Here is a 13777-nt window from a genome sequence, read left to right on the forward strand (position 1 = left end):
TTGAAAATGGAGGAAAAGGATAAAGATGGAAAGGAGAATGGGGAAGCTACAGTGAAGGAAAAACAAGAGAAAATAGAAGAAATGACCGTGATGGAAATGTGCCAGAAGTTATTGATGATGATGGAAAAGTACAATAAAACGTGCGAGGAGTTGAATATAATTAGGCACAGAAGGATCTTGAGAGAAGAAAATGAACGAAGAAATGAAAGTACGGAAAGTAAAATTTGGGAAAGCGATTCTCACACAGAAATAGCTGTTTCAAGAACAGAAGAAAATGACAGCAAGACAGAAGTAGATGTTTCCAGAATAGCAGAAAACGAAGATAAGATAGAAGTAGCTGTTTCAAGAACAGAAGAAAATGAAAGCAAGAAAGAAGTAGATGTTTCCAGAATAGAAGAAAACGAAGACAAGATAGAAGAAGCGAAGGTCCTGATAGAAGATAGAAGTTGGAAGTTGAGAGAGGAAAGCTTCAATGACGAGCATGACAGCAAGATAAAAGAAGTAGCTATAAAGTTACGAGAAGAAAACACTCAGGAACTTAAAGAGGTCAAACAAGAGGAAGATGAGAAAATAAAAGAAGAAGAAAGAGGAATAGAAAGGGATGAAAAATTTAGTTGTCAATATAATGATGAAGAAATCCATGTCAAAATGAAGATGAAAGAAGAAATTTCCAGTGACGAGTCTCTGACGGAGGAAGAAAAGAAGCATACACATAACCGAAGATGTAAACAAAGAAGAAAGAAAAGTAAAATGAAATTTAGATATATTCACGTAAAGACATGGAAGAAGAAGAAGAGAAAGAAATTAAAAATAGAAAGGAACCTGAAGAAAGTTAAGAATGTGCAAAGAAGGGTCGACATAGATCAAATGGATTTTGATGCTACTTCGCCAAAGAGAAGGAAGAAGAAGACGAGACGGAAAAGACAAGGAGAGCATGCAATTGATGAAGATGTAGAACATAAGAAGAAGTCTTGGCAGAAACCAGATTGGAAGAAGAGAGAAATGAAAGTAATTTCTTTACTGGAAGAAAGTTGGAAGAGGAGGAAGAAGGATCTTCAGAAGAATAGAAAGGAAAATAGAAGAAAGAGAAGAAAAAGGGGAAGAGAAAAAGAAAACAAGATATTGACAAACGACGAGTATTTGAAAGAATTGGAAGATACAAATAGGACTGACTAGTGCTAAGTATGGAGATGTTATGATTTACAGACTGGCAAGCGTATGTTTCTAAAATTATTAAAGTTCTCTGAAAAAGTTCCAGTTCACCAGAAGAAAAATTTAGTTACTGTAAAAAGATATACGTATATATATGATAGTCATCGTTGGAGGAAAATCTATTCTGCAAGTGATATCTTAAGAAAGAATAATGAGTGCTAATTTATATCACCACTCCATTGAACAATGAGACTGATAGTGAAAGATCAAACCAGTAAAAGTAAAGATGCCAAAGAAAGTAATATGGAAAATGGAAATCAACTTTTCAATTGTACGAACAGAAGAACGAAGAAGATAGAACAGTTAGGCACAGAAGGAAGTTAATCATGAAGAAAACTCTCAGGAAAAGGAGAAGAAAATATGAAAGAAGATCGAATAGTATCAGTAAAACATATTCTTTGTAAGCTTAGACGATTAAAAGTCATCGTGTATTTAGAAAAGTGCAAATGAAACGGGTTGTAATCCCAAAAGTTAAAGAAGAATCGGTTGTATTACAAGAATGGGTTGTACTCACAGAAAATAAATATATCTAGATACATGCTGATATGAAATTAAGGCTGATGTGAAGAATTGTTGTAGCTGATAGAAACACTTAGATGGTCAACTTAGAGAAGAGAGAGAGTTCTTTGAAACGGAAAAATCTGAGCTAACTGATAATCTGTAGAGAGATTGCTGAAAGAAGAAAAGGGTGAAATGAAAATTACTTTTTTGGCAGGACATCGTCAAGTAAAGACTATCTTGGAGAGAACAGACGAGCAAACTTGCAGGAGATGAACTATTGAAGAATTATATTTTGTAACTAAAAATAATTGAAGAGGTCACGAATTTTTCTGGAACGTGGTGATAAGATATCTAGAAACAAAAAATAAAAAGAAGAGAGAGAATTTAGATAACATTAGAAGATATAATTGTACAGAAGAGAAGAAAGAAAGCGTCAAGAAGAAATAATAGACTTGTACATATATAATTTGGAAAAAAAATGTATCTGCATATATATATATATATATATATATATATATATATATATTACGACAAATTTTTTTTATGGCCAACGGGGGGAATATTGTGTTACGTACCCAATAGGACCAAGTAAGGTGAATAGTTTGCCAAAGACGAATAGAGATGGCAGCACCAGGCGTGCAAGGTTAAGAATTGGCATAATATATGTGAATAATTGTTTAAATAAGAACAAAGCAAATTGGAAAGATGAAAAACAATAGAATATATTATAAGAAGACAAAAATAAATATGAAAGAAGTAAATTAATATATATATATCTTATAAATCAAATCAATGATCACATGTAAGTTAATATGAAAATTAAGGAAGTCAAAGCACTAATACAAGTTTGTGTCTTTGAACAGATATTGCATCTGTTTGGTTGATTTACCATTCCTATAGGGGAAATTTTGTTTACATCAGTGGCGAGCGCGTTCCGATCGACGCCCCACAGCACTTTTTGGTTGCGCAGTTTAACTGTAGCACCTACTTGGATGCGCATGTCAATCGGCTGCACCAAGTATACACTCTGTTGTACCTAGTTAGTGGTGGCGCGTTCCGATCGCAGACCCAAGGGAGGATATTAGTATTATTCCCAAAGCTTAGAGGAAAAAGTTGGAAAAGAATAAAGGAATTCGTTAAATAGTCAAAACCGAAATAAATTGAAATCCAGAGGGAAGTCCAGATCCTACATATCAAGAAAGAAGTCCAGAAGGAAGTCCAGATCCAGATCTGTCCCTTGAGAAGGAAGTCCAGATCCAGACCATCCATTAAGAAGGAAGTCCCGATCCAGACTGTCCATTAAGAAGGAAGTCCAGATCTGTCCATTGAGAAGGAAGTCCAGATCCAGACTGTCCTTTGAGAAGGAAGTCCCGATCCAGACTGCCCATTGAGAAGGAAGTCCCGATCCAGATCTGCCCACTACGAAGGAAGTACATATAGAAGAATATCCAAATAAAGAAAATAAATAATAAAAAGAATATTGAGATGAAAATTGACTATAACGAGAAAATTATAGAAGAATGTAGCTTATCATGTAAAATTCTTACTCCATGTATCCTGTGTTTAAATAATATATTCGTTTAAACGTCTCCATTGGAAGGCATCCTGTCTGGTTTCGTTGTCTACAAAGAACCCTACCCTGTAGATAAGCTAGCTGAGTTTTAAGATTAAGGTTTATGAACCTTTGCACCAAATGAAGGTAGCACACTATTCTTATCAAAAAGAAAAATGAACAACTCCTCTAACAGCCGCAATTCCTGGAACTCCCCAAAACCATACTCTTATCACAACCAATTCCCAGAACTTCAAACACTCTCATCAACGTCAGAAACTCAATAAAATGAAAAGTTTTAATATTAAAATGATGTTTGTACAAAGGTTTTGTTATTTCTGTTCCAAAACTTTATCAATAACATGTATGTTTTTATTTTGCGTACAGTGGGATGCACAAGTACTGCTCAGCAAATTGTCCATGACTATTTCCATTAACTTTTCTTTCATCTTACGTGTTTCTAATAAATATGGTTTCATTTTTGCTGGTGCTGAGGTTCTTTGGCGTTTTGTTTCAATTCTTGAAGCTCTCGCTGGTGAAATAAAGAAAAGAGACATGGTGATGTACAATTTGCTTGGTAATACTTACGTATCACACTGTACTTGCGAATTTGAGCTAATAGTTTTAACTGGAAATTTTCTTTTCATTCTTATTCTTTGCCTTTTTTAGTCGTTGGCGGAGTGAGGATTACTGGCGCTGGTGTCGCAGGAGAGAAGGCATTTTTAACTTCCGGAAGAAAAGGCGAAATCCAGTGCAATTTCACTCTGGACCACGACGAGGATGTGACGAAAGTAACTTGGAGGAAAAACAACCAAATAATCTACGTTTGGGTTCCTGGTCAACTGCCGATGGGTAAGTTCGTAACAACTTCCAGTCACGCAGTAGGTCAGAACCAAGTGTGTCGAGAATAATGATAATAACAATAATAATAAAAACAATGATGATAATAATACTAATGTCTACATTAAAATAATTATATTAAATTTATATTAAATAAAATTAATACTAATCAAAATATAGGCCTATGCATTAATTAATATCCATGTTAAGAGCCGAGTGGACTAGTCGCTAGGGAGTCGGGCTGCTACGGGTTCGATTCCCGGGGTGCGTGATCTAATATTGGAATTTTTCCGGCCTTGTCCGCACATAAAGCAGCTCAAATCAATGGGCACCTGGAGGCAACCCTGAGGGGTAAAGGCGGCCGGAGCGTGGTGCTGATTACATCACCTCCAAAATGGCCGATATTAAGAATTTGTAGGGCCCTTCCCGCAAATCCCCATATATGCTAAATGCACGGGGAATTTTACGTTTACCTTACATGAGTAGGGAAAAATACTCATTGTCTAGCTTTTAGTTAAGATCGAAATAATTTGTATGAAAACAAATCCCCTGGCGAAGAAATTGTAATGTAGCATTGAATAAGTTTAAAAGGATGTTAGATCCAGTTGGCTAAAAGTAAAGTTCCTGATTAATAGTTTATGCATCTTATCACAAATAGTAGTGTGCAAGCACAACTCTTTGGTACTGTCCTTCAAAGACGTATGATCCTAATATAATCCTGTTCGATATCCGGTGGAGGCACATAGTTATAGGCTTAAAACAAATCAATCTAATATAATCCATGCCTTCCAATAAGTTCAGAGGAAATTATAACCATCGATTTATACAATAAATGCTAAATATTTTCATTTTTTTCAATTTCAATACTTGGTAAGTATTCCTGGAGGGTCCGGACCTCTGGAACCCCTTAAATGTTCTTGAAAACTTTATAAATACAGGGAGGTGGGAATGGGAGAGATGATAAGAGATTTAAACAGAATTTCGTTTGGGGGCTCCAGTGTTTATGAAAAATTTCCAGGTGGAGTCCACTTTGGTGGTCGTGGCTACAATTGGCGTATGCAGGAGGGAGCTGAAGGGGCAACAGCCCATCCCGAAATTTTGAGAAAATTTAAATCGGAAGAAACAAAATCAGAAATACAAACTCCGTTAAAACTACCCAGATTCTATTTTTGTCTTTGAACAACTTTTGAAACGAAGGTTAATAATCGTAACTACGATATATTTTATAGCGTATCTCGTTGCCCCCTTTGATAGAAAAATCTTGCATACTCTAGTGGTGGCAACTTGTTTTCTATTCTTCCAAATATAGTCTATTTTTCTTCAGCCGGCTCCCGTGGCGGAGTGGTTAGCACATCGCGCTACGATGCCAGGGTCCCGGGTTCGAATCCCGGCCATGAATGTTTGTGAGTGTCCATTCATCAATTTCATCATGTCATCACTCCTCCCCATCTTCGTAAATTAGCCAAAAGTGGCACAAAAAGCGAAGTAAAATAAAGCAAAGCAAATATATTTTTCTTCCCTTGTTCGGCTGTCAGTTGTAATATCTTTCCTCCTCGTCCACTCTCTCTCTCTCTCGCTCTTCTTATCTCCTTCTATCTATGTTTTCTATATCTCTATCTTCCTTCTTCTTGCTTCTCCCTCGTTTTCTCTGTTCCTCTGTTGTTCCTCTCTTTATCCATTTTTTCTATATTTCTTTTCCTACTGTCTCTCTTTCCTTTTCTCTCCTTCTCTATTTCTTTATTTCTATCTTTCCCTATTCCTTTCTTTATCTCTTCTTCTGTTTCTTTCGGTCGTCTGTTCTGTATTCTTTTTTTCTTTTTTTTCTTCCATCAACAGCCGAATCCTGTCCTTAACCTTTTTGGGTAATTCGTGGTTATTAGACCGTAAACTTGCCTAAACGTATCTTGTGTGCACTGGCGTACGTAAAGCGGGGGCTGATGGGGCTACAGCCCCCTCCGATCTTTTGAGTAAATCAACATTAACGAATAAAAACAGTGAAAATTTTGGGAAAAACGAGAATGGGAGATTCAAACTTCCCTTAAGATGAACCACGATGGCAATTTTTGAGAGTGGGAAGTTCCAAATATATTAAATATTTTATTGCGTATTCCGCCCCCTAGAGAACAGCTATATGTATTATTCACCCTTACATTTCCAGCCCCTACCGAAAAATAAATCCTGCGTACTTCAGTGCTTGTATGTGACGGCTAGGTGAAGTAGGTGCAGCGGCACCTAATAGAATTTTTGTTAATTATCCTATCACATGTACTAGTATTTATGCATTGTCTGTTGGGCTGCATTCGTTCTCGACAACAGCTTGTGCCATCCGGAAGTATAGAGCTCTATATTCTGTCCCAGGAATGTGTGGAGCAAGGCCGCGCAGAACTGTACAGAATGGAAGAAAACGAGTGGCTGAAGCGAAGCCGTGCGTGTTGTCACTACTTGCGCAGAGGACTCGTTTTCGTTCGCTTGCTGCGCATGTTCCTGGAACAGAGTAATAGCTGGGGAAGCGATATCCATTTACACAGCGGTAGGTAGCTGTGTTACATTGGTTGCTGTGACAACCGTGACGACACTGTTTTGGCTGCGAATTTTATCATTACACGACTGCAGAGCTATGGACACACAAAACCAGGCACGCAGCCAGAGGGAGAGCTCGGGGGCTGAACCCCCTCCAAAAAAATTTAATTTTTTTTTTAATTTTTAATAGTATACAGTGGTAATTCCTTTAGTAGTAGATAAATATACCCTCCTGTTTATGATTTAGTGTGGGTTTGGTTAGAAACCCCATTTTCTCGTTGGCAAGACGAAAACAAGAAGAATGTTTTACATTTGAATTTCTGAAATAAATTTAAAGAATGCATAGACAAAGTGATCATATAAAACCTGCTTCGAATGTCATAATCGGTTTTCTTTTGAAGTCACTTGGCCAGTGTTATATAAAAGTTATTTGTTTGAATGTCTTCATTTAAGAGCCTAGTTTTCAGAATAATTAAATAATATTTCGCCTATAGATAGCAATTTTCTACATCCTTCATGCCATCATTTATTAATGCATGTTCCTTTTTATATACAGTAAAAACTGCATATCCCGGAACCTCTATAAGAAGGAAACCTGTAAATACGGAAAAAAAAAGTCACCAGAACGGACAGATTTTTATACCTGAAAATGACCTGCTTAAGGCGGAAACCTCCTTAACGCGGAAACGGAACACCATTTAAAGACCAACGAGATGTTTTTATTCTCAGTAAGACGGAAATTTCTTCCTTTATTTTTTTCGCTCGCAAGAAAACAATGCAATACTGTAAGTGGAACACGCCTCTGTTGCCACTCGCTTATCGGTAACATTGTCGATACGGAAGAATGCGCTACAATACTCATAGCTGTTACGATTCAGTTTCTGTCTTTCATCTCTTACCTCTTTCTCCACCTTTCTTTGTCTATTTCTCCTCTGTTCTTTCGTCATCTTTCTATTTTTCTTGTTATCTCTCTTTGTTTCTTTCTTTATCTTCACTTTTATCTCAATCTTTCTTCACCTCTCTTATTCCATCTTTCAATCTTTCTATTTCCCTCTATGCACATCGCGCTACGACGACAGGGGTCCCGGGTTCGAAAAGATACATAAGGACGTACTGTACGCATAGGCGTAGCTAGAACTTTATATTTGGGTGTGCACAAAGAAAAAAAATAGGTATTGTACCTTTTTAATAGCATATTTTGCCACACAATCACTTGGCTCTTTAACTGCACTGATGTTTGTAAAGGAATATAAATTCACTAAATGACAGTGTTGAAAATTTCTGAATATACAGGGTGGTGCACGAAATGATCCACCATTTTGTTGTTGAATAACAACTATATTATAAAGAATCTGTCAATGAAACATAAATGACACAAAGGTTACACTTTGGAAAAACGTACTACTGCAATACATGTTCAATATGGCCACCGTTTTGACTTTTAACCTCAGTCAAGCCAACACTAATATTTCCAATTACCCTACGGCACATGGGTTCCGTAATTTCACTGCAAGCCTGAACAGTAAGTCTTCGCAGTTCCATTAAATCTTGAGGTTTTTTTCCGAAAATCTTGTCCTTCAAAAAAAAAAAAACCAAAGAAAATAATCACAGGGGTTGAGATCTGGGCTATTTGCGGGCCAGGATTGTCCACCAGCGAAACGATCAGGAAATCTGTTTGAAATTACACGAAGATTTAAAACGTCGTGCAAAAAATCCAGCACAATATTTGCTGTGTGTGGCTTTGCACCGTCTTGCATAAACCACTGCGTATTGAACGGTAAAGCTGTGGCAAGAAGCTGTGGAATAAAACTATTACTGAGCATGATCAAGTAAGTTCACTATTTACTGTCTCCTCAAAGAACAAGGGTCCGATCAGACCGTGACTGGAGATAGCGGAACAGACCGTAACCTTCGGTGCATGGCTAACTTTTTCATGAAGCACTCGTGGATTCTCAGCTGCCCAAAAGCGCACATTTTATTTGTTAACCACACCATCCAAATGGAAGTGCGCCTCGTCAGAAAACCACACGTTATACAGTGTTGCATTGTTACCCTCGGCCCAATTAGCGAAGGTCAATCTCTTCTGTTTCTGTTCATTTGTGAGTTTTTGCACCACGGTAATCTTGTACGGATGCATGTGGAGATCACTTTTAAAAATCCTTTGAATAGAACGTCTTGATATCCCAAGTTGTGTTACTGCTTTTCTGATCGATTTGCCAGGACTTCTCTGCACAGCGACGCGGACGGCTTCAATATTCTCAGGCGAACGCACGGGTTTACCACGATCACGGTTTGATTCCAGTACTGTTCCTCCCACTAGAAACTTTTCATGCAGTTTGTGTACCGTTTTACTCGAGGGGGGCCCACCGAGTTTGGAAATGTGCACGAAAGCGCCTCTGAGTCCCCACTATGCTCTTTGTTTCGGTGAAAAATAGCACAGTTGCTGATCGCTGTTCCGTCGTAAGTCTTCCTTTGTCCGCCATGTTGTATACTCTAGCCCGATGGGGACAGGTGGATGCACTACGCTTCAGTTTTCATCACACGATATTTCCAATGACTACTGCAACTACTGTTGGCACACATGACGTCATTCCTCATCTAAGATCTGAAAAAAATAAAAAACAAATGGTGGATCATATCGTGCGCCACCTTGTATGTACCTAGTAGAAAAATCAAATTGCATAGAAATTACACACACACACACACACACACAATTTTCATAAATGTTACAAACAAATACATCAAAATACACGTCATGTATAACAAGAGACGTCTGTCAAAAGGTACAATGTTCTTAAACTCATGAATAACTTCATTTACATCAATAGACTAAGCTTTTTCCTGTTCCACAAATAGCAAGAACAGGGCTTCCAATCTATCCTGCTTCTGAGTTTCTCTTAATTTAGTTTTAACTTGGGTAAGCTTGGAGAAAGCTCTCTTACACGTGCAGCTTGTGACAGGTATAGAAGAAAGGCGGTGCAGTACAGAGTAGAATGCAGTAAATATCTTCTTTCTCCAATGACATAAAAAAATCGAAAATCTATAGCCACCCGTTTCATCAGCGATAATGCACACGTTTGTACCAAGTAATGACATTTTCAACTTCTTACAAACTGCCGCTTATTTTCTCTCTTATTGAAATATCTGCCTTTAATTCTCTTTGATAAATCAGCCCATTAGGGTGTGCCTAGGCACACCCGGCACACCCCGTAGCTACGCCTATGACTGTACGTTCTTACAATACTGTAAAAAGTGTACCAACATGTTGTGTAGTTACATAATTGTAATATCTGCTATGCTTATTGCGACTGTATCGCATTTTTATTCATGTACGTACATGCATTAGTACTCTACATTATAAGTAATGCGAAATGTAAATCTTTCTTTCCATTATTTCCTGCAGCGCTCTATACTGTATTTAAAGTCAACCCTGTATAAGAAGGAAAATTTTGCTCGGAACCATCATGTTCCGGGATAGACAGGTTTTACTGTATTTTGTTACATTCCCATGAAGAGAGTGCTTAACTACAACCAAAAGGCAAATTCGTTATAATATGATTATGAACAGTTCTAACTTTAAAATTTAGTCAAAACATGTGCGTTAGACAATTATAATTTTCGAAACACGTAAAATATTTTCATTTGATTGGATGAAGTGCCGCCTGCAGAGCCTACTCCCACGTGTTTGTGTCCAATCTTTTCGCTTTACTGCCTAAATCCACTGATTTTTCTGCTTCAGGTCTGTCTGAAAACGATGCATAGATATCTGAGAACAATTATTTGTTCCCTATCTCATGTTGAAACAAAAAGCCACATATAGGTTGTCGCCTTTTATCCTTTACACCTTTGAACTCAGTGGTATTCTTTTCAAAACCGGAAGTGCAGTTCTCGCCCGCGCCAAGGAAGCACATAAATGTAAACATCCGGCGAATAGCCCCTATGAGGGTTATTCCTGAGTAAACAAAAAATAATCGATCAGACAATTCGATTATAGATGGCGGGGAAATAACTTCCGGTTTGGGAAATTTTCCAATGTAAACAAGTGGAATACAGATCGTCACCGAGCTTATTTTCTTATAAAAGATCGGATACAAAATGGATCACTTGAAAATGTTGAGTGATATAGTAGAACAAAGGTACCTAGAAAAGATTGGCAATTTCCCTGATCCTTTGGATGAAGATTTACGGAAAAATAGTAGTATTTTCCAAGACAATGTTGATCCTCTACCAACAGTTTCGTGTTAAGACTTCTGCAGGTTGAAATAAAGCTTACATAAATTATAAGCATTGAAATACTTCAATTTTCGACATTGTGTAATCAAACACAGTCCCTTTAAGTTTAGATTAGTTTTATTATATGGCATAGAGAGAGCGTCGTCAGAAATTTTTGTAGAGGTTAAAGGCCAGTAATAAAAGTAGAATGTAATAATAATAATAATAATTGCAATTGTTATACAATAAATAATTACTAAACTAATGAAATAAACACATTTTATTCGAAATTTATTATTATTATTTATTTATTAATGCTATTCGAGTGCATAGTTACAATACTGAAATACACAGTTATTGTATAATATTTTATTATTAACTTTTGCAAGTGTCGTTCAAGAAAAGACTTTATTTTACTAATAAAGTTTACATTGATTACATTAAATTATAAAGTTATTATTTATGGAAACCTGTATGATTATAAACAGTTTAAATTTTTAAATATAGTCAACATATGTGCGTTAGACGATTATGAGTTTCGAAACACGTAAAACATTTTCATTTGAATTACTCCGGTGATGCAGTGTCGAATATAGAGCCTATTCGCTCGTGTTTGTGTCCAATCTTTTTGCTTTACTGCCTGAATTCACCGATTTTTCCGTATCGGATCTGTCTGAAAACTATGTACAGATACCCGAGAAAAAATATTTGTTCCCAACCTCGTGTTGTAACCAAAAGCCACACAATGATTGTCGCCTTTTCTTAAATCACTGCTTTTACACCTTTGAACTCCATGCTATTCTATTGAAAACCGGAAGTCAAGTTCCCGCCAGCGCCAAGGAAGCACAGAAATGTAAACATCCGGCGAATAGTCCCCATAATAGCGTATTTGTTTCTTTTAGCAATTCCATTTCTTCTGGATCAGATGATGTAAGGATCACCTGTTTGCCAAGGAGAACGCTCCTGATGATTTTTGTAATGGATGAACCCGTGAATAAAGTTAGCCCCGGCTGACCCCCCCCCCACCCAAAGCGGCCGGGGGGATTTCCTCCTCACCAATAATCTTGGCCTCTAAAATCCTCCCACCAAAAATGCCCGGGGGGAGAGTTTTTGTTATAACAAACAAAAGATAAGCAATTACTTTTAATTTCAAATATACTTTACTAATAATAATATCGAAAACACACAAATTTGCAATGGCGTCTCGTCCCTTGGGGCTTCCGGGGCTTAGCCCCTAAAGAAAAACGGACGTATTGACGTAATTTTCAATCACCATAATACAAAACTATCACACAATCTTTTAAAAGGCGATTTTTACCCACGTAAGTTCATCGTCTGCTGCAATGGATACGACAGCGCTCCTAGCGGCATTGATGTCAGTTATCGGTCTCGGGGCTCGTTGCAGAGGAAGGCGTGGTCTACGCTACACGCTAGAACGCTACAGTGAAGGTCACGTGCTAGCAGAGAGAGCGAAGGGGGGAGTGCAGTGGGTTTGGGTGTTGATTCGGGGCTAGTTCCGTCGCGTCGCGTTCATTCGATCCCGCGTGTTGTAGTGTAGCGTTGTGGTGGTTTTTATTCGCTATGAACAAAGTGGATTTCTTGTTGGCAACACCATTTCAGACATTGAGTGACCAAGAAAAACTTGTTGTTAAACAATTAGGTCCTGACCATTTGAGTGTTACATTAATACAAAAACACAAATCACAATTACGCTCTTACAAATTACAAAATTTGCTGAGCGGATGAACAGGAGAGCACAGTTCTTGTTTAAATGAGAACCAACGTTCGTAGAAAGGTACGTTTCACAGCAATACCTGTTTCTTTTGTAATTCATGTGAATGGTCATTATATTTTAAATTCTTTAAAAAAATAAGTCCAATTTTGTAGTTTAGAAGAAGGTAAATACCTGTTTTTTTGTAATTCATATGAATTGTTATTACCTTTTAAATACTTTTTTTAAAAAAATAAGTCCAGTTTTGTAGTCTAGAAGAAGAACAATACCTATTTTTTGTAATTCATGTGAATTGTCATTATATTTTAAATTCTTTAAAAAATAAGCCCCAGCCAAATTTGAGGCCACGAGACTCCACTGCAAATTTGTGAAGTTGTGAGTGGGTATTGAATGCTTTCTCTCTCTCAAGAGATCATTAACAAATGTACATCAATACGCACAATAAAAGTAAAGCAAGAATGCAAAAAAATAATAACTATGAAATCTAATTGATTTAACATAAACACAAACTAAACAAAAACTTACACAAAATAAAAACCACTTCACTATTTCATAATTTATTAACATCTTTAACCAGTTGTAAAGGAATTAGTTAGCTGCTTTACAATATCTGATACGTATAAAAGTAACAAATTAATTTTCTTTATGTAATTAATAAAAATAATATATTTTAATTGAGTAGCTAATCTATTTTTATTTTTAATAACATTACAAATATGTATATCGTATAATTTACACATATGTTTGTGGGGGAGGGGGTCTGAAGATTAAGACCCACCAATTTTCAATGATTTCGCACCCTGTGTTACGGTGTAATCCAGTTGCGTACCCACGATTTTCGGAAGGGAGAGGAGGTAGCTATACCGCGCTTGTTAGAACCTGTCCCGTTTCCCGCGCTAGGGATCGCTCGACAGTTTCGGTGCCAATGACAAACGAGGAAAAAATCGTCTGCTGGACAGCGAGGAGCGAATGGAAGCCAGAAGAGAGGCGCTTACGTAGACGCTGTTGCCACGTTGCGTATTTTAATTGGCTGCCTGGCTTTGACTTTCCCAAGCACCGAGAAAAGCCAGCCATCAGCTAGCGCGGGAACCGGGACAGGTTCTAACAAACGCGGTATACGTATATTCCTTTTTAATAGTCCGCCCTCATGGTGACATCTTTTCCTGTCTTTGAAGTTCTCTTTTTTTAGGAATACTGGACCAAAGTTG

General features: G+C 37.3%; 1 protein-coding gene across 1 annotated transcript in view; it reads left to right on the plus strand.

The window, feature by feature from the left end:
* The window catches only part of LOC145999877 (uncharacterized), a 58931-nt gene that overhangs the window by 20653 nt on the left and 24501 nt on the right, over window positions 1–13777 (plus strand). The window contains exon 2 of the mRNA XM_083137147.1: window positions 3935–4117. Coding sequence (XP_082993273.1) covers window positions 3935–4117 — 183 coding nt within the window. The remainder of the gene's footprint in view (window positions 1–3934; window positions 4118–13777) is intronic.

This window comes from Lepisma saccharinum, chromosome 16 (genome assembly GCF_977018435.1).
Source record: "Lepisma saccharinum chromosome 16, izLepSacc3.1, whole genome shotgun sequence".
Taxonomy (NCBI): Eukaryota; Metazoa; Arthropoda; class Insecta; order Zygentoma; family Lepismatidae; genus Lepisma; species Lepisma saccharinum.